At 38.4% G+C, this 22,335-nt stretch overlaps 1 protein-coding gene and 1 long non-coding RNA gene across 4 annotated transcripts in view; one reads left to right on the top strand and one right to left on the bottom strand.

Moving 5' to 3' along the window:
• Window positions 1-22,335, bottom strand: part of LOC131202507 (uncharacterized) — a 74,307-nt gene that overhangs the window by 21,577 nt on the left and 30,395 nt on the right. Inside the window, exon 2 of the long non-coding RNA XR_009156162.1 lies at window positions 20,398-20,477. This is a non-coding gene — a long non-coding RNA (uncharacterized LOC131202507). The remainder of the gene's footprint in view (window positions 1-20,397; window positions 20,478-22,335) is intronic.
• The window catches only part of BICD1 (BICD cargo adaptor 1), a 136,579-nt gene that overhangs the window by 88,222 nt on the left and 26,022 nt on the right, over window positions 1-22,335 (top strand). The window contains exons 6-9 of one of the 3 annotated variants that reach the window (XM_058191578.1): window positions 1,711-1,862; window positions 11,003-11,320; window positions 12,390-12,580; window positions 16,573-16,683. In XM_058191578.1, coding sequence (XP_058047561.1) covers window positions 1,711-1,862; window positions 11,003-11,320; window positions 12,390-12,580; window positions 16,573-16,683 — 772 coding nt within the window. The remainder of the gene's footprint in view (window positions 1-1,710; window positions 1,863-11,002; window positions 11,321-12,389; window positions 12,581-16,572; window positions 16,684-22,335) is intronic. The other 2 variants (XM_058191579.1, XM_058191577.1) reach the window with 2 other exon arrangements.

The raw sequence follows: 22,335 nt of genomic DNA, 5'->3' as shown, positions 1-22,335 counted from the left end.
TTAGTTCATCTGGTTTAAAGCTATATACCGCATGCATATATATTTTTATAATTAATATGATTAATTATGCATATTGACCTTCAGAACTCCTGGTGTTGTATAAGCAAATGCTCTCATATTTAGAATTTAGTTTATTGAATTTTGTCGGGGTATACTAGTAGTTGCATTCTGATCAGAAAGGTTTACCCCGATCTTGTAATGCTATTTCTACCCAGAATGGGTAGTCTTTGACTTACGACAATTGAGCTCAACATTTCTGCTGTTAAGTGAAACATTAGTTAAATAGATTTTACCTCATTTTATAACCTTTCTTGCCATAATTGTTAAGTGAATCACTGCAGTTAAGCTAGTAACACGATTGTTAAGTTAATCTGGTTTCCCCATTGACTTTGCCTGTCAGAAGATCGCAAAAGGTGATCACATGACCTTGGGACACAGCAATGGTCATAAATATGAGTCAGATGCCAAGCATCTAAAATTTGATCAAGTGACCATGTGGATGTTGCAATGGCTGTGTGAAAAATGATCATAAGACCCTTTTTTCATTGCTGTTGTAACATTGGACGGTCACTAAATGAACTGTTGTAAGTTGAGGACTATCTATAATAGCGTGATTTAATGAAAAGGAGTATCAATTTATTTCTTGTATCCAAATATATGACTAGATGCTGATCAGCTTAAATTCTGGGCTGATCTATATTTTGCATATGTTTATACTATCATAAGATTAATTGTTTTAATTTTCTCTTTCTTCAATGACAAATTTGTCTATTTTTTAGAATATTTTTTATTTTAATATCATAGGTAAAACATTTCAGAAAGCATATAACTTACTTTTCCCTGTATTACTCAATATTGTCCTAATCCCATAATTATGAAGGCCTAAATACACACCTCAATCCAGCACATTAGCACATATTATGCATTGAATGTTGGTACAATTCTTACAATATAGAGCCGTAATGGTGAACCTATGGCACGTGTGCCACAGGTGGCATGTGTAACTATATCAGTAGGAATGTGAGTTCAGCTCTGGCAAGCATGCGCGCACCAGCCAGCTAATTTTCGGGCCTTCTGGGCCCACCAGAAGTAGGGAAACAGATTGTTTTCTGCCTCCGGAGGGTCTGGGTGGTGGTGGGGAACGCTGGTTTCTCTCTCTCATCTGGCTCCAGAGCCTCTCTATGAGTCTAGGGAGGGCAAAAACGGCCATCCCCATCTCCCGGACACCCTCCAGAGGCCAGAAATTGCCCATTTCCCAACTTCTGGTTGGACAGGAAGTGATATTTTATGCTGCCCCCAGACTCCAGAGCCTCTCTAGGAGTCCCTGGAGGTTGAGGACAGCAAAAAATGTCACTTCCTGTCCAACCGGAAGTTGAGAAACGGGCCGTTTCTGGCCCCTGGAGAGGTGGGGAAAGCCGCTTAAGATGTGTGGCCTTCAACTCCCAGAATTCCTTACCCAGCCAGCATGCTGAGGTATTCTGGGAGTTCAAGTCCATACATCTTAAGGTTGTCAAGTTTGAAAAACATTGTTCTATATTGTTCAGTTAAGGCAGTCTTCTTGCTTCCTTTTAGGCACTTTATGATGAATTATATTAGGGTTAACTTTCTTTCCAGCCAAGAAAAAAAAATTCCAAGTTTTCCTTTCCTGTACTTGTGTCAACCGGATGAAAATAAATGCATATGTTTTTAATGCCTATATCTTTGTTTCAGACAGCAGAAGTGGCCCTGGCGAACCTGAAGAATAAATATGAGAATGAGAAAGCCATGGTAACAGACACGATGACTAAACTGCGCAACGAATTAAAAGCTTTGAAAGAAGATGCAGCAACCTTCTCATCCTTGAGGGCCATGTTTGCAACCAGGTACAGAAGCCAACTGTTAAGGCAGGAGTTTAGCTGGTTAAAGCAGGAGTTTAGGTTTGGCTCAGCGCGGACAAAGACGCAAGGACCAAGTCTCTCCGAGTCACACTTTCGTTCAGATTTGCACAAAGATGGGTCTTCCCATAACTGGAAGACCTAGAATGATTTCAACTGCAAGCTTTTATTCTTTACTGGGTGCCATAAAAAGGAAAGGGATGCGGTGGCTCAGTGGCTAAGATGCTGAGCTTGTCGATCGAAAGGTCGGCAGTACAGCAGTTTGAATCCCTAGTGCCGCAAAACGGGGTGAGCTCCAGTTATTTGTCCCGGCTTCTGCCAACCTGGCAGTTCGAAAGCACGTAAAAAATGCAAATAGAAAAATAGGGACCATCTTTGTGGGAAGATAACAGTGTTTGGTGCGCCTTTGGCACACGGAACTAACAAAATAATAATAATAATAATAAAGGAACTAACAAAAGTCTGCTCAGCAGTAGGTAAGCAAAGTACGCAGAGACGCAAACACCCTCCTCCTAACGATCAGCATTTCAAGCATGTTTTTCTAAGAATTCCTGTAGTTTTGCTTATCAGTCTTCTCCATACCCAGGACAAATTCTTCCCATTTCAGCCAATTCAACATAAAACCCTTCCCCATCAGAATCCTGGTCAACAAGATGGAGGGGAAAGGCATTGCATTGGGAGTGCTGACCTACAAGCCTCTGCAATGCCACTCCCTGGAAGCAGAATTTCTGGGACATGTTTATGAGGTGTTCTATATTCCTAGCTGTATTCAAATCATTCTATCAGCGAACTAGCAAATATTCTCTAGGGCTTCAGGCAAGGGTTGATTGTAACTTTATCTGCAGAAAAATCCTCCAGAACTATCAGTTCCTAATTATATATTAAGTCTATATATCTGCATCCCGAAATAATTTGTCCATGAGATTCTGTTCTGTACATAGTATTATTTTGGAAAAGTCACAGTAAAGTCAGTAGGCATGATTCCTTTCCCTCCTGCTTCTTTTTTTAAAAAGAATAATAGAATTGTTTAAATATATTCATTATTTATTTATTTAGAAGGTTAAAAACGAGCATAACCTGGACTCGTGAAGCTGATAAGAAGATGGACTTCAAAATGCATTAGTGGGGGGAAAAATCGCTTAAGAATACACTAGCGATTGGAAATGATCCAAGAATTATTTTATTAAAGCTAGCAAGTTACAAGGAGTCTTTGTTCTTCAGCTATCAAGAGAGAACACCACCAACCAAAGAGTTGCAGAGATTGAAAAATGAGCATATGGCCATTGAAAAATAATTGTTTTAGCCCTGATAAGGAAGACAGATAAGGGTACAAAGGAATCTGAGTATCCCTGTCAGAAAAAACAGTTTGTTATGCTGAATACTTAGCCTGTGAGAACTTGAAATACCAATTAAGTTGATGGTTAGTCTAAGGATCTGACTCTCTCCCACTTTGAATATGGGAAGTTGTAAACACATAGATAGGCACCTACAGAACAATAAAGATATCCTCCACGATATTTAAATGTTAGGACTTCTTAGTTTAAAAGGAAGACGAAACATATGATTTTTTTTAAATCCTCAAAAATGACAACTTCTTTGAACCTGATACTTTATCAAATTAAAAAAGTATTTTTTTTTAAATTGTTGTTTTGTTATTTCTTTTCTTGGTTCATGTAACTTTAAACAAGCTTTATGAGCTCCATGTGGCAGCTCATAAAAGAAGCCTCTGCCCTTTGCTTTTAGTGAAAGGAAGTCATAAAAAATGTATATTAAGCTTTCAGAAGAAAACCTTCACTTATACTATTTAATATTACTTTCCAGTTCTGTTGATTCTGTATATTGCATCCACAAAACTATCATTCTTATTTCTCATTGGTTTTATTTAATAACCTCTTGCTTAAATTAGCCATCAAAACATTTATAGAATTAAATTTGAACCCTTGATAAATAATGGGGTCAGACTCCACTTAAATGCAGCATGATTTTCTAAAACTTGGCTTGTACACAATATACATTTCTATAAGCAAACAGGCTCTATTTTCAATAAAATTACAGATGCTTCACTCAGTGATTAAAACAATAACACAATATTTGACTCTGCTGTTTTGGTTTCATGGATAATTTCTGCTTTAATTTGTAAATAATCATTACATCAAACATTTAAGATTTTTTTTAAAATAGTCATCCTCCTATCCTGAAAAGAGCCCATGTAAATGTAGCAGCAAAAGTCACTTTCAAAGAAAGAACTATAGTAGCAGCAAAAGCCAACAAAAGAAAATTGCTTTCAGTAGCTAGCTGGTCTGTGAACACAAGGAAACATGGAGAATACTTTTAAATAACAGAATAGCAGAAATAAATAAATAGAAATAGAAATAAATATCATAAATCAGTGGTAAAATTCAATTTTTTTTACGACTGGTTTTGTAGGTGTGGCTTGATGGGCGTGGTGTGGCTTAGTGGGCGTGGTGTGGCTTGGTGGGCATGGCAGGGGAAGGATACTGCAAAATCTCCATTCCCACCCCACTCTGGAGCCAGCCAGAGGTGGCATTTGTCGGTTCTCTGAACTACTCAAAATTTCCACTATTGATTCTTCAGAACCTGTCAGAACCTGCTGAATAGCACCCCTGCCGTAAATAGAAATAGTGCAAAATATCTCTAGGCTTCATTTCACAATTGCATTTCAAAATATTTCTTTTTAAATATTTTGCACACCAGTGTCTTGTTTTAAGAAGCACCTCTTGATGTGTCTTGTCCATTCTGGTAGTTTCTGACCTATTGCAGAAGCTAATGTCTAACATAGAACAATTCTTTGGACTTTATGGCCTGCTTTGAGATTGTCTTGCATATTCCATATTCATAAATGTTAGTACTTTCACATTAATACAGGGCGCTAATAATAATAATAATAACAATAATAATAATAATTTAATTTTTATACCACCCTTCTCCTGAAGGACTCAGGGCGGTTCACAGCCAGATAAAAACCAACAATAAATAGATACAATACAAATAAAAACACTGATAAAAACTTATTAAATTTGGCCCCTAAATTAAAATACATAAAACCATAAAACCCCATTTAAAATTACAAATAATAATACTAATTCTATGCCAGTCCTGCGCGGAAGAATAAATACGTCTTCAGCTCGCAGCGGAAGATCCGGAGATCAGGAAGTTGACGAAGTCCTGGGGGAAGCTCGTTCCAGAGGGTAGGGCCCCCCACAGAGAAGGCCCTCCCCCTGGGGGCCGCCAGTCGACATTGCTTGGCTGACGGCACCCTGAGGAGGCCCTCCCTATGGGAGCGCACGGGTCGGTGGGAGGCAAACGGTGGCAGAAGGCGATCCCGTAGATAACCCGGTCCTAAGCCATGGAGCGCTTTAAAGGTGGTAACCAACACCTTGAAGTGCACCCGGAAGACCACAGGCAGCCAGTGCAGCTTGCGCAGGAGAGGTGTTATATCTATCACCCGCGCAGCGCATTCTGGACCAACTGAAGCCTCTGGGTGCTCTTCAAAGGGAGCCCCATGTAGAGAGCATTGCAGTAGCCCAGGCAAGAAATGACGAGAGCATGAATGACTGTGCATAGGGAATCCCGGTTTAGAAAGGGGTGCAACTGGGGACTTCCGGTTGGCAACGCAGGCTTCGTGGACGTTTCTTTGGGATCGTCTGCCCTGGGTTTCGTCAAACCGTCCCTGACAGCGTAAATGGGCTGTCAAGCGGTTTGGAATTCTCTCCCCCAGGAGAAGGGGGAGAGAAGAGTGGTCAGGTTTGGGTAGAGCTCCCCGGGAGCCCCTGGAATTTAACCAGGGGATCGAAGGGTGAGAGCTCCCCTTCAGCCTGACGAAGCTCCGTGCCCAGGGTGCTTCTGTTTATACAGAACGAGAAGCCGTGACCATCTCTGTGCCGAGATTTATTTTTAAAGAGAACTCAACACAGACAGAACAAAGCAGGAGGACTAGCAAGAATTTGCAAGTAATAAATCTTAACTTCGGCTCTTAAATAGCTTTTCTTTGAACTAACTTTCAACCTGAGCGGATTTAAAATGGCTTTTAAAATGATTTTAAAATGATTTTAAGACTGTGGTTGCAGAGAAATTTAAAAGGATTTTTTGTTAATTTTAATTTCAAGAAATAAAGTTTAAAAGAAGAATTTAATTGCAATTAAGCAATTAAAAACAACTGCTTTTAAAAGTGTTGGAGTGTGCTGGCATTTGCTTGTACGAAGATTTTAGCAAATGGCGTTTTGTGTATTGGAAGTGAAAGCTAAGGAAATGCTTATTATAACTGCTGGCGTGGAACCTATAAGAAGAACATAATAAGCTACTTTTTTAAATGGAATGAATAAGAATTGTTAATGTTTTTTTTTTCTTTTTACCTTTTTCTTTATCATAATGGTTAAGAAGATTGGACATTCTTTATTTATTTATTTATTTATTTATTTTATCACATTTATATACCGCCCTATCTCCCAAGGGACTCAGGGCGGTTCACAGGCAGGTAAAAAAGTACATATAAATACAGACTAAAATTAAAAAACTTAAAAAACTTACTGTTATATGTTAAGCTGATTGGTGAGTAGATGGTGGAAAATGTGTAAGATAGAAGACAAGGGGAAGGAGAATGCTTAAGATGTGATTTTGATGGTATTTTTTTTTTAATATATATATAAATTTTTATAACTGATCTATTTTGGGTATAAGGTGTTACTATTTGATATATGTGAGGTATAAAGGAATGGGAAGATGGAATATTGTTTAATTTTGGAGGACAGATAGAAAAATTTATGAATTTGGATTATGGATGTAATGTTGGTATTTGGTTAAATAGAATTTAATTGTTATAATTGATATATTTTGGATATAAGTTATAGGTATAATTTTAATAATGTTATTTGACAGATGTAAGGTAAATTGAAGAAATATTAATATTAGCAATGTTATTTGATTTATGTAAGTGATATTAAAGATATGAGAAGATAGAATATTGTTTATTTTTGGAGATTGGATAAAAGTTTAAGAATTTAAGCTGGAAATATGAATTATATTTGGGAGACTGTTTAAGGAAGAAAGGTATATTATAAAAGAATTTCTGATGAATACTGGAAAATGGAATATCGTCTTGGTTTTGATCGATGAAGATTGGATAGCAAACACTATAAGATTCTGAAGACTTCAGGAGTGGAATGGATTGATATATATTTGGTCTTAATCGATGAAGATTGGATATTAAAAACTATGTATTTTATTGATGAACTGGAAATACTAATTTAATTGGAAGATTCTGAAGATTTTAGGAGTGGAATGGAGTGATATATAATGGACTGGAAGAAGAATGTATTTTTTTGTTTCTGGAAGGGGAGTTAAGGTCTTAGAGAGAGGAGTGACTATGGATTATGACTTATGTTGTATTTTAATTTATGATTGTTAATTTTATACCCTGTACTTTGTTCTGGGAAGTCTCAGGGGGTGGGGGGGAGGAGTGGAAGGGGAGAGGGGGAGATGAAGGATCAATGTAAAGGAATGATTGAAGATATGTAATTAAGAAATAGAAATAATTTGAAATGAAATCGGGGCTGCTCAGCTGCCATTTTAGAAGGGAATGGAAAGGGAGAGGAGAGAGTGAAGGAAGAAAGTAGGTAGGAAAGAGAAAGGTAGAAGAGGGGGAAAGGAGAGGAAGAAGAAAGGGGAAAGAGAGAGGGTTAGAAAGGGTGGAAGAGAAGAGTGGGGAAGGAGGAGAGGAAGTAGAAAAGCGAAGGAGAGGAAGGATGAAGAAAGTAGAAGAAAGTAGAGAAGGGAGGAGGAAAGGTTGTGTTAAGGAAGGAAGTGGTAGCTGGGCAGGTCCGAATAAGTAATGAATGAAAGTTAATGACTAATGTTGAATAAGAGATTGTATATTGAATAGGTTGTTGGAAAATGGAAATAAAACTTTTTTATTAAAAAGAAAAAAGAAAGGGGCGCAACTGGCGAATCAGGTGTACCTGATAAAAAGCTCTCCTGGAGACGGTCGTCAGATGTTCTTCGAAGTACAACTGCCCATCCAGGAGAATGCCCAAGTTGCGCACCCTCTCCATCGGGGCCAGTGACTCGCCCCCAACAGTCAGCCGCGGCTGCAGCTTGCTGTACCGGGATGCCGGCATCCACAGCCAATCCATCTTGGAGGGGTTGAGCTTGAGCCTGTTTCTCCCCATCCAGACCCACACGGCCTCCAGGCACCGGGACAGCACTTCGACAGCTTTGTTGGGATGGCCTGGGGTGGAAGTGTACAGCTGAGTGTCATCAGCGTACAGTTGGTAACTCACCCCAAAACCACTGATGATCTCACCCAGCGGCTTCATATAGATGTTGAACAGGAGAGGCGAGAGAACCGACCCCTGCGGCACCCCACACATGAGGCGCCTCGCAGTCGATCTCTGTCCTCCTGCCAACACCGTCTGCGACCAGTCGGAGAGATAGGAGGAGAACCACCAAAAAACGGTGCCTCCCACTCCCAAACTCCCCAGCCGGCGCAGCAGGATACCATGGTCAATGGTATCAAAAGCCGCTGAGAGATCTAAAAGGACCAGGGCAGAGGAATAACCTCTGTCCCGAGCCCTCCAGAGATCATCAACCAACGGGACCAAAGCCGTCTCTGTGTTATACCCAGGTCGAAAGCCGGACTGGAATGGGTCCAGATAGACCATTTCATCCAGGTACTGGGGTAACTGACGTGCCACCCCACTCTCAACAACCTTTGCCACGAAGCGAAGGTTGGAGACGGGACAGTAGTTTCCCAAAACAGCTGGGTCCAGGGAAGGCTTCTTGAGGAGGGGCCTCACCACCGCCTCTTTCAAGGCGGTAGGAACAACACCCTCCATCAAAGAAGCGTTAATAATCCCCTGGAGCCAGCCTCGTGTAATCTCCTGTGTGGCCAGCACCAACCAGGAGGGACACGGGTCCAATAAACATGTGGAAAAGGGAGAAGAGAGGGCTAAACATTTATTAGTCAGTATATATAATATTGTAAGGTTTTGGCAATACGCTTAAGCCAAAAATGAATCAAAATAATGTCTTAAACAGGCTTGAAAATGAAAAGAACAGACTTTTATTCTTTGATCAAAGTTAAAGTTCTGGGTAAGAAGTTCCTAACCCACGTACAAGGGACATGGGAGGAAAATTCTACAAAGCATAAGACAAAGCAGTGTTCTTTCTTATATCTTTGTGGTATTTTAATTACTTCATTGTAAAACATAGTAAAAATCAGTAAATGCAATCTAACCCCTAGATTTATATGTATTCTCCTAGATTTATATCTAGTAATACAATCTAACCAAAGAGTAAAAGTCAAGTGAATGTAATCTAACTCTAGATTTACATCGGGTCACGCAATAGTAAAAGTAAGTGAATGTAATCTAACTCTAGATAATAGTAAAAGTCAGTGAATATAATCTAACATCTTTCTGTAGTGTTATCTTTTCCTTTTGTCTTCTTAATTAGTCAATTAGTCCCCTATTAACAACACAAAAGGTGACAGCACAAAAGGCATGCAGATTGCTCTGATATGTTCCAGATACTCTCAAGATGAGGTATATGCCATATATTTTCAGGATGATAATAATCTAGGAATTTAGTCAGTGTGACCTCAGTAACAATCCATGATGGCATATTTATGTTCTAACTACAAAAGGGCATAATATATATGTCAGTGTTATAGGAAACTTATATTTGCAGTATGCAGTTATACAAACGAGACCATGCAGGTATACAAGACATCAAATATCATTAGCAAGTTTCTACTAATTCTAATATTTCAGTATATCTATTTCCTTACATTGCCATTCCCTTCAATATATAGTATCATATTGGTAGTAACATGACAAGGTGTTAAGAGTACAGATAGCCCTCACTTAGTGAACCCAATTGGTATCGGCAATTCCATGGCTGAGTACTACAGTCACTAAGCGAAGCATCATGTGAGAGCAACAGACTTATGATCTCACGTCCCCTTTGACCATTAAGTTAATCATCATGGTCCTTAAGTGGGACTTAAAATGATTTTACTTTTGCTTTATCTATTAACTGCTTGCTAAAAGCCAGTTGCAAAGCACACCAATGCAATCATGTGGCTGCGGGATGCTGCAACAGTCATAAATACAAGGTTGTTAGGGTTTTTTATTAGGGTTCCAAGTAATAAATCCATGGCAAGCAAGACTCTGAGGCAACTAGATTCCTCAAAGAATATTTTATTAGAAATATCATATTGGCACATATCTGGTGAAGACCGACTCTGAAAACTCCTGTGGTTTTCACCTCATTAAAAGTAAAAGGTTTTCTACTTTCTCAAAACAATCAGTCACATGGTCCAGTCACTGTGTGGTCTGACAACCGAGTAACATCTCTCTGCCTTCCTCCGACCCGGTGTGAAAATGTCCTTGGCTCCCAAGAAAAAGTATTTTGTTTTGGCTACAAAATTCTGTCTATCTTGAATCTCCCCTCCGTATCCCACAGCTCCAGTGTAGCAACACTGAAGCCGTCAAAATGGCTTCCACCAGGCCCTCCTCAGGATTGACTTTTTTTTTTACACACTGTCTTAATTTCAAACAATTGTTAAAGGACACAATTGGTAATCAAGGACTATATTTTATTACAGTCGGTCTCCCAGTGTGCTCTGCCTTAGGCAGCTCTTACTGTTATAGATTTGTGTCCCCAAGTTATTGTTAGTTCAGTTGCTTTGGAAGAAGACTAGATAGATTATATCCTAGGTAGAGATTAGGGCAGAAGCTGTGCCAGAAAGAACAAAAGCTGCTCTAGAATGTGTGAAGGTGTAAAGCACTCCTGAAGAAATGTCCAGTTTCTTTAAAGCAGGGGTGTCCAAACTTGGCCCCTTGAAGAGTGGTGGGCTTCAACTCCTAAAATTCCCCAGCCAGCATGAGCTATAAATATGAGCAAGTTGCTAGCTGGGGAATTCTGGGAGTTGAAGTCCACCACTCTTCAAGGGGCCGTGTTTGGACATCCCTGCTTTAAAGAGTTGCTGACAAATGGTTGGTGTTGATGTCCACATGGTTCATGTTTGCAAAAGAAAAAAACACAACAAGGCTGGCCAGGACAGTTGCCCAGACAGCTTGACCTGTTCCTCTTTCCTTCTTTCCTTCCAGGTGTGATGAATATGTCACCCAGTTGGATGAGATGCAGAGGCAATTGGCAGCTGCAGAGGATGAGAGAAAGACCTTAGATTCTTTGCTGCGGATGGCTATCCAGCAAAAACTCGCCCTGACTCAACGCTTGGAAGACTTAGAATTTGATCACGAGCAGTCCCGGCGGAGCAAAGGCAAATTTGGGAAAACCAAGATCGGCAGCCCTAAAGTAAGTGAGGAGGCATCAGCCACCGTGTCAACCATAGACACTTTCCTCCTGCATAGTCAGGGCCCACAACCACCAAACATACTGGTCAGCAGTGGCACCCAGAGGAAAAGGTATGCATGCAGTCCTATTTATAGTACAGTGCAATGGCCTGACTTGACTTAAGGTCATCCACTGAATTGCAAATACATTATATATTTTATGAGAAGCGCTTGGGGATGGGGAGGAGAGAGGTAATGGCTTTTCAAACTATAAACTGTTAATTTCATCTGCCATGGTATTTTCTTGTCCCTTTTGATACAGTTGTGGTTCATGCGTTCTTAGCATTTTCAGCATAGTCTGTATGTCTTGAATGCCTCTGTTTGGATAGAACCAACTACCTCAGGTGCAGGGCTGAGCCTGTGTTGAAAAAAAGCACATCCACCAAAAAGGGAACATTCTAATAAACTTTGGTGCTAATATATTTCCCTCAGTTGGTAGAGGTGTTTTCATTCCCAGGTGCTTTTCAGTGTATGTGTCAAAAAAAGCACAAAGAAAGAGCGAACCTCCAAGACAAACCCATATATGACTACCTTGCTAAAGACCGCACCACTAGAAGGAACCATTTCCAAGAACCACTTCAAGTGTGTATTCCTATAGGTTTAGTTCTGTTCAGTGTAATTGTTAACTACAATTATATAAATATGTGTGAAGTCTACATTCTAAGCAAAGAACAGCCGGTGACCCACCAAGCCATACACGACAATATATTTATGATGTTGATTTGTAGTAAATTTATGTTGCTGTAGTGCTATATGGTGATTCCTGGCAACATTCACAAACCATCTGTAATGATGGAGGGGCCAATGATGTCCCTAATGTGATGAGTGGCAGCAAGAATAGATGGTATTGAATGCATGCCGGGACATCACAATATTGACTTGGCTTGATTGATCACTCAAGTTGAACCCTTTACCTATTATTTTTCCTTAGAATATACAAAATCCCCTAGCATTCTAGTATGGGGTGGTAGCATACTATTACGGGGTGACAGCAATTATAGAAGATGTTAGCAATATTTTGGGTGATTGCTCAGGAGGGTGGGTGATGTGTGATATTTAATTCCAAAGGGGCCATTGCTCAGTAATTAAAGTAAAAACTCTTTTGTTTCCGTATGTATTTTTTTCTTGGATCTCCTGCAAGACAATTCTCACCTTCCCCTTGTGATCAGAGCCATTCCAGGACTTCAGGGACCTATCTACTGCCTTTATTAAGAACCCCCCCAGATCACACCTCCACAGAGTCATTTCTTCTGAGGGGCCCCATTTCCATGAATGAATCCTTCCATGGGCACCGTCTCAGCAAGGAAAAAAGGTTAACCGTAGCCATCCCAGGTAAACATTTTTTCCTTGGGCGCATGTAGTGCAAAATGATTAGCTTAAGTAGAAGGGGAATCCTCTCCAAGTTGCTCTACATGCCATCTTTAATTTGGACATATGCTCACCTCTTTAGAGATGAGCCATCCTCAAACTACTTTCTCAAAGCTCATTTTTGATTAAGCAGATGGAGGGGTTTAATAGAAAGGGTCTTCTACTTATTTAAATTTCTACTAAACAAAAGATATAGTGGTTCATATTTCTCTCTGGTGAAGGGTTAGATCAGTGTTTCTCAACCTTTGCAACTTTAAGGTATGTGGTGGAATTCTGGGAGTTGAAGTCCACATAGCTTAAAGTTGTCAAGGTTGAGAAATACTGAGTTAGATCAGGGGTCTCCAACCTTGGTCCCTTTAAGATTTGTGGACTTCAACTCCCAGCAAAGCTGGCTGAGGGACTCTGGGAGTTGAAGTCCACAAGTCTTAAAGGGACCAAGGTTGGAGACCCCTGAGTTAGATAGTGATGTAAAAGCATCTCAGTGAAATAAGCTTCTCCAGCCCTTCTCTCATTATGAACTAAGTAAATTGTAGACTTTCTAGCTCATATTAAGCCAAAGTTATGTGTTTTGCCTGGATTAAATAGCAAACTTTAAGACAGTCCCCCCCCCCCCAGTTCTGAGGTAAAAAAATACTCTTTGGATAAATACTGAAGGCTGTCAACCACAGGAAAAATGACAGATAAGATCTTCTGCCCCAACATTGATTCAAAATTTGTAAAAATGGTTTATGAGGTCTCATATAATGTGACCAGTGCTCATAATACTTTAGCCACTGTCTTTTAAATTTCCTTTCTATATGTCCATGTATATAACGTATGGGCAAAGCAAAAGAGAAATACAAAAAAAAGAAATCTTTTGCATAGCTACACAGCTGTATGATGGATATATTTTATACAGAATATAGTGTTAGCCTTTTTCTCAAATTGCATTCTGTGGGAACATTTTGATAATAAGACCTTACTTTCCCTGTGAATCATGATTAAAAATGCACATTTACAGAAGCTTAGGAAAGTACTGCACACACAAGGCAGAACCTAATTTATTAGCTCAAAAAGAAATATTTTTTCTTGAACTGATATTTGGAGGGCTTTGGCGGTTCTATACCTCTGATTTTCAACAGTCTTCTCCTAATAGAGTTTTTAGACACCTATGCCAATCAGCTTTGCTAGTTCAAAAAGGGTGAAATATAATCAGTCTCCAAACATTAGTGTAAATATTCAACGAAGCCATGGATTTACTGTCAGAAGTTACTGACTCTCAAACAAAATCTTTCTATATATTTTTTTTGCAATTATTCCCAACCTGTAGTCATGATTTAAACTTATGCCAGTGTGCTATGTTTTATTATGTCCAAGATTATAATCCTATTTTATTTCTAATTGTTTTGACCCTTGCTAATTTGTAAACTATGAGAGTAGAAAAGATAAAAGCAGGAAAAAAATGTTGTTTAGGCTAAATTGCTTTTTATTGCTCCTCTCATCCCCATTTCCCCTCTTTTCTCCCTCTCTCAACATTCAAGTTTCCTTGCTCAACCCTCTCCTTATCTAGCATTTTGGCAATGTCAGAATGTTCTTGCCCTTTTCTTTTGCTGTTGCTTTTCATAGAAAAAAAGACTATTGTTTTGAAAACATAGATAGTACTCATTTAGTGCAAAATGAAAAAAATACTTAAAAGGGAGCAAGTGTTGATACCAAGCATTGCAGATTGTTTAGGATGGGTTAGGATTTTTACCAGACCAATTTATTTAATATCAACAAAATTGGGATTCCTCATCCTTTTTGACCTGGGGCGCATTAATCAGTTAGATAAAATGCCAGAAACATTTTCATAAAGTGACTGCTGGGCCAATCAGAAAATGAACTGCTGTCTACAGAAATGTAGTGGTACATAGATAGTCAAAATATAAAACTGATTTCTCGTTTCAACAGAACCAGTTTTTTTAAAAAAAATTAAAAAATGGTTTAGTTATAGAACATAAATAAAAAACAGGGCTGAAGTCTGTTTTCTCTCCTTGCTCCGCAAAGCATAACAAATACCATTTTCACAAAAGAGAACTTTGTAGTACTTAAACTACCCTTCTATATAACTTTAAACTGCTGTGTGGGAATGCTGAAGAGGAGCCATCTTATGATACAAAGCTGCCCTACTCCATCATGGAATTCAATGGAATTCACTTTGTAATAGAACTACAGTCTAAACTACTGTATCGGATATGAAACTGAATAATATCAACTTGTCTGTTTTTCAACAGTCTCAAAGAACTCAGGTTAAAAATGGTCTAAATATCTTCTAAGCGGACACCACAAAGAACAAGATTAAATATAGTTGTAGGTGCTTGCTTTAAAGAAAAATCTTGCCATAGATTTCCAGATCAAAACATAGTTTCAGAGAATATTGTATGTGGAGCTCAAGAATAATTAGTTTAGAACAAAGATAGATGTTAACTAATTAGTATAAGTAAAAGCTGAAAACTCATATTGGCATAGTTTCTTAGAAGAGAACCTTGACACAATTCAACCAACTGCAGTGGTGTCACTCAACCTTTTTATAATTTCCACGTTTGAAAGGCAGTTCCCACTCCTGGACTGTTGATTACAGATTTATTATTATATTATATTACGTTTTGTACTGTGTTTGATTTTGTATATTTCAAAGAATATGAGGCAGTTTATAAATCTTAAACAATCTATAATCCAATATATAATTTTGTGGCTGGGATTGTACTCCAGAAAATTCCACGAGCATCACCTTTATGAGCTGGAGAGTCAAACTTGACTCCTGGGGTCTAAATGCAAACATCCATATCGGTGTTTTGGTTTTATGCAAGCAGTTTGCCATTGCCTTTAAAAAAAAAAAAAACAACTTCTCACAGCTGTAGATTTCCCACCTTGTCTGACTGTTCGGATAGTCCCCGACTTACAACAGTTCATTTAGTAACCAAAGTTACAGCGGCACTTTAAAAAGTGACTTATGTCTGCTTTTCACGCTTACAGCCATTCCAGCATTCCCATGGTCATGTGATTAAGATTCGGACGCTTGGCAAAGGACTCATATTTATGATGGTTGCAGTGTCCAAGGGTCATGTGATTACCTTTTACAACCTTTTTACAAGCAAAGTCAATGGGAAAGCCAAATTCAGTTATCTACCATTTTGCTAACTGAACAACTGCAGTGATTCACTTAACAACTGTGGCAAGAAAGGTCGTAAACTGGGGCAAATTTCATTTAACAAATATTTTGCTTAGCAACAGAAATTTTGAGCTCAGTTGTAGTCGTAAGTTGAGGTCTACCTGTACTTAGTTTTTTCAAGATCAGCTAGGTGCTGCCATTTGCTGTGTCCTTCCAGAACCTACTACTATGTTTCCCCGAAAATAAGACCCAACTGGAAAATAAGCCCTAGCATGATTTTTGAGAATGGTCATAATATAAAGTAAGCCCTACCCAAAAAATAAGCTCCACTTAAGATCGTCAGCCAGATGGACACATTTAGTACCGTATTTCCCCCAAAATAAGACCTAACTGGAAAATAAGCCCTAAAGTATCTTTTGGAGCAAAAATTAATATAAGATCTTATATTTTTGGGAAAACACGGTATCTCTATAGGACCTAGCAGATACATACTGCAAAAAGTCCTTCAAAAAAAAATCTCCCATAACTTTCGAAGCATTCAGGCAAAATATTCTTTTATGACTACAGTCCTGGCTGAAAAATGGAAGGAAAATAAATCATAAATTGACCAGCCTACCTTTGATGATGTTACTTGACCAAGATTCTAGTGAACAAGATAGGATGAAAACAAATGGCATAGCATTGTTCAACCCCAAACCACTGTATGATTTCACATCTAGTTGTGAGAGGCAATCAAAATAAATCATTGTTAATGTTACCTTGACAAAACCATCTCTCTTGTACCTTGTTTATTGCTTACAAGTTCCTCTCTTCTACCTCTCTAAAGTCGTGGCTCCAGTGGAACGTTTCCAAGTACAGGACATCTCTCCTGAGGAACACTTGAGAGCCATTTTGATGGATTTGGCATCTAGGCCCAAAACATGTTACCAAAAACAAGGTGGGGGTATTTTTAGTCATATAAGTCATTCTACCACCACTAATAATTACTTTGTTGGATGTTTAGCTAAAATTGGTCCCAAAATACTGTGTCTTTGGTGGAAATAGGTTAAACTGGTATATTTTTTAATGTTAAATGCAAGAGACTAATAGCCCAACAATATCCCTTTTCCAAGACCCTCTTGTAATTTCTTATAGTCCATATTTTTGCTTTGTTGTTCCACTCAAAGGTAGGGAGGTTTGTTTGAATACCCTTTTAATGTCTCAAAGCAACTTAACATAGAATAAAATGTTCCAGGGAAATATTATATATATTATTTTTCTTTATGAAGGAAAATAAAGGGGAAACAGACTTTTCCTTATTGCTGTCCATTAAAAATGCCTGTAGGAACAAAGAAAATGAAATACAGTGATTCTTCTAGAGAGATAGAGAATCGAAAAGAATATCTTTTACAACACTGGCAAAACAATCTCTGAGACTGATTCATTTGCTTAGTCTTCTTTTTCTAAATTACAGATGCGAGTGTCAGCCAAGAAAAACAAATTACAAATATGGAAGAAATCAGACTCTATTCCAGCACTTTTCAATCTCGGCAACTTTAAGTTTTGTGGACTGCAACTCCCAGAATTTCCCAGCCAGTATGGGAGTACTTCAGTTCTGGGAGTTGAGTTTACACATCTTAAAGTTGCTAAGGTTGAGATACTCTGCTCTATTTAGTTACACCCTACACAGAATAGATATGGGGAAGAAGCAGCAACAGCAACACTAAAGTCTTTTCCTTCTTTCAGATTGTGTGGGAGGACCATCTTTCCCTTAAAGAATGCCCATTGCAGTAATTGGGGTCAATAGCTTTAAGATGACCTCATAATCCCCATACAAGACTATGATGCTGAGAACACTCAGCGAATATGTTCACAGCAAAGTCTTACACATGAACTCCTGAGTTATTCCAGTTTGTCTGTCTCTTTATTGAGGCTGTTATCCAGAAACCTCAGGTTGTTCACCCTGTGCCCAGGCTGATAGTCAAATCTGGCCCTAGGTTCTGCCTCAGTTTACCTTCCCAATAAGCAACTGAGTTGGAAGATCATTTAAAAGCAGTTTATTAAGGTACCCTGGTAAAGTGGGATCTCTCTATGAAAAAGAAGAAACTCGAGCCTCATGTTTCACTCCTTTTTATAGTTAACACAACTAAGAAAATGCAAGAGGACAATTGACTGGGCAGGACAAAAGTAATCTCTCCTTTGCATAGAAAATCAGTTACATGTAGTCAAACATGCTACCTATTTGCATCCCATAAATCACACATGTTCATTAGAATGAAGTCTGAGGTCAGAAGGGGCTTAAACTGTAAGGAAAAAGTTTGTTTGGAGTTCCCCAAAGAGATAAGCCAGACCCCAATTTGTGCTAACAACCTTTTTCCTATATGGAGCTAGTCTCCTGCTTGTTTATCAGTTAAAGGGTAATAAACCTGAACATCATTTTAAAAGAGAGAAAATAAATCAGATCAAAAGACAAAGTAACTGTGTTAGCAAGTCGCAAAATCGATGCCATGTGCCCCTCAAAGCCCAAATAAATCACACCACATAGGAAAATAAAAGGTTTCCCACAAGGAAGTTTCAAAGTGAGCACACCTCTCTTCTTGGAATGAACCATTTTTATGCAATTTTGAACAGTGTACATACTGTAGTTATAAATCAGTCATGAAAACCAACTTCATGCATACATTCTCAGCAATCATCATAACATAGGTCAACTAAAGGTTGAAGGTATATTAAGGCTTTTATCTTACAATAATAACAATCCTGCAGTAAGAAACATTCCTAAGTAACTTGGTACTAGGGTGTTATCATCTTCACAAGCAGGCATTAACCAATGGAATAGATACAAAATGCCAGGGCCGCAGTTATGTAACAAATAATAAGTAATACATGAATTAAACATGGTTGTTCAATACATGGATAAAAACATGAATAGGTTAAAATGGGTTGTCTCACTAAGGCCAATCAAATTAAGCTCAAATTATATATAGAATATATATATTTTTTAATTGGCCAAGTGTGATTGGACACACAAGGAATTTGTCTTGGTGCATATGCTCTCAGTGTACATAAAACAAAAAATTATCAAGAATTCTAAGGTATAACACTTAATGATAGTCATAGGGTACAAATAAGCAATCAGGAAACAATCAATATCAATATCAATATATATTAAACTAAATTTGATTTTAGAAAAGGAGGCTTAACCTGATCATATGTTTTAATGGAGAAACACAAGTATAGGAATTCCCTATAATTCCCCCTTTTTTTGCAAAATTAACTCTGGTTATCACAACATACATTTTATAAAGTGTGTGTGACCTGAATTTTAGCTCATGCAGCATAAAGCTATTTACACTTAGTGTATTATTTAATTTCTTTTATATGGTTTTCAATGTAGAGAGTTTGCTATATAGTGATTAAGGTTCTGACATAGAAACCAAGACACCGTGAATTAAAGCTCCGTTTTAGGCAGGAAAACTGGCTGGGTGACTTTGGGCCAGTTATTTTCTTTCAGTCCAACTCACCTCGCAGGGTTGTTGTGGGGAAAATAGGAGAGGATGTACATCACCTTGTGAGAAACACACTCACTACTCAGAGATTCCTGTTTCTAGCTCATTATGGTATGTTGAGATCTCGGTCAGTTGGAGGAGCTGGACTACCACTAGTGACACATGGGACTGTTGAAATCAATGGGATGCATCTTCCCAACTCCAAGGTGGACCTCCTCACTCCCAATGATTTTAAATCCCGGACGAGCCCCCAATTGTGAAAAATACACTCTCCAGTCAGAGATCTGACAGAGTCATAAAGTGAAGCAGCAAACAGTTTATTTTAAAATATGTTCTTGCAAGAGTGAATGACCAATAAGTAGGCACAGCCAATAATAAATTTCAGCAGTATTTTATTCCCTAGCCCAAGTTCAGTTCCCTCCCTTGTAATCCCATTTGTCAAGGACCATAAGGTTTACAGCCTATCCGAAATACCTAATTACCCCACGTGAATCTCCACCCCTGTTTACATCTCCCCATACCCTTAATTCAGCACCTCTTCCCCTTATTTGCTTTTGCCCTTTTTAGGTTAGTTTCTTATTAGCAGTGAGTGCACAAAACTTTGCAAAACTCCCAGGGTCTATTTCCTATTATTTGTTAGCATAGACAGAAGAAGATAAGATAAGCAGATAATATCTTTACTATGTGTGCTTTCCTATAAGCTAATGTGGTTACACTATCTGTTCTTATGGCTACAGGTATTTCCTGTTGCTTAATCTTTGTACTTTTAACGGCTCTTAGTCATAAAGGGTGTTCCTAAAGGGTGTCAGACATCCTTGGTGCAAAAACAATGCTTTACTATTTTCCACCACCATGAGTTATTTATAAAGTAATAAAGGTAGGCTGTAACAAAAAATGCAAAAGGCATCGCAAAGCAAATGAGCTCCAAAAATTGGATTATAAATATCATTTTAAAAAGTGAGGCATACTTATTTGCAATAAGTAAAGCATTTACTACAAAATGTTTTAAAAGAGTTGAGAGTGGGAGAGAAAAAACAGCATTTGTAAAAGTGCTCACACAAGGTAAGACCAGGTAGGATGAAGGGATGACTTTTAGCCTTCCAAAATAAGTGCCTTGTAAATGTCAGCAGAAAAAACAACAACATCCCCTAATGGATGCATACCTCCACTTGTGTGTAAATCCACTTGTGTGTTGCAGGAGATCTGCAGAATCTGTAGCAAAGATATTTGTGATTGTTCAGATCTGTATAAAGCGAAAAAAGATCATAGGCAGCTTAGACAATGTTGTTTACAATGTTATTCACACTGCTAATAAATGAATGAATTTTTTTTTTAAATTTACATTTATATCCCGCCCTTCTCCGAAGACTCAGGGCGGCTTACAGTGTATAAGGCAATAGTCTCATTCTATTTGTATATTTACAAAGTCAACTTGTTGCCCCCCCAACAATCTGGGTCCTCATTTTACCTACCTTATAAAGGATGGAAGGCTGAGTCAACCTCGGGCCAGGCTTGAACCTGCAGTAATTGCAGGCTGCTGTGTTCTAATAACAGGCTTCTTACAGCCTGAGCTATCAAGGCCCCTTGAATTTGGTTTGTGTGCAGGTGTATTTTCTCATTTATGATTGTAGAGCAGTATTTTAAATATATGTATAGCTTCATAGTTAAAACTGTTGCGTCTTTCACTGTGATCCATAGGATAGAGGAGAACGTAAATAAAACATACAGACTTACAGTATTTAATGCAGTTATCATTTTCTTAAGCAGGAAGTGCTAAATACATTTTTAAAAGGCAATTTGGCATCTTTACAAGAACATTTAAATTGCTTTGTACTTTATTAAATAAATACAAGTTTTTGTTTCATTTCATGTGCTGTGAAGGGACAGCAATGTATTAAAGGAACTCGTAGAACAAGCTAACACAATTGGCCAGGGGCACAGAAGGGTTGACGCAGCTACTAAACCAATGAAGGAACATTTCTCAATATTGGCAACCCTAAGATATGTGGACTTCAACTCCCAGAATTTCCTATCCAACATGATGAGCCCTGGAGTTGCATGGTCACATGAACTATACCTTTCAGAGAAGTATAATTTGGAAATTTCAGTCACACTGAGTGATTGAAAGCATGAAATACTGAATAAATAAGTGTATATGCCATAATTGAAGGAACAGAGTTAGTAGTGTTGCCCAAGTGTTCATCCATGTTCATGTGTCCATTTCAGGCAACAGAAATTGTAGGGAGTGTATTTGATTATTCCCCCTTAGGAACTGTAGTCCTTCCTTGCTCCTCTCTGACCTATGAGAATTAATTTTCACACTGCCAGTAATAAAAATAAAACAAGATATGAGTAAATCTGACCATTGTAGAAACAAGGAGCAGATGGAAACAGGCTAGTCTGCTTAAAAGAGGGGGCCATGTAGTACTTATAAAGAACAGAAGGAAAATGAAATGCAAGAAGATTACAGGGTTGTTAAAAAAAAGTGCCATTACTAAAAATGGCTAACTTGCTTAGGTGTGCTAAAATTCATGTTATTCTTTTGGTACCTGGGATATGAAATGTATATCTTATCTTCTTAACTAATTTATCTTCTGACTATAATCACTTTTATGTTAGTCTAACAGTATATGGTTTTGCCATCTGCGACCATTAATCAAGTCTGACTGACTTAGAGGAATGTGTTTTCAGCAAGCAGTTTTATTATGATTAAAATTACTAGTAGTATTGTCATCATTTTCTGATTATTAGTTATGATCATACCATATTAAGGTTTTTATGGGCCAGCAAATTAGGAGCTTTATGGATGAATTTCAAAACAAATTTGTCAACCTGTTGCTGAAGATGGATGAAGGTAATTCATCTATGCTACCTGGAATTTTGTTTCCTCTAATGCAGGGGTATCAAACTTGATTTCATTGAGGGCCGTATCAGGGTTGTATTTGACCTTGGAAGACTGGGGTGGGTATGGCCCAGGTGGGTGTGGCCAGCTGGACATCACTCATGTTGGGGGCGCCTGGGGTGGCCCAAGTGCTCTGCCAGAGAAAATGGGCTCTCAAGTTCCATTTTCGCTTGCGATGGCCTCCTGCAATCCTCTACCA

Source organism: Ahaetulla prasina, chromosome 7, assembly GCF_028640845.1.
Source record: "Ahaetulla prasina isolate Xishuangbanna chromosome 7, ASM2864084v1, whole genome shotgun sequence".
NCBI classification, from domain to species: Eukaryota; Metazoa; Chordata; class Lepidosauria; order Squamata; family Colubridae; genus Ahaetulla; species Ahaetulla prasina.
Note: the sequence above shows the minus strand (reverse complement) of the source record. Positions and strands in the feature narration are given on the sequence as shown.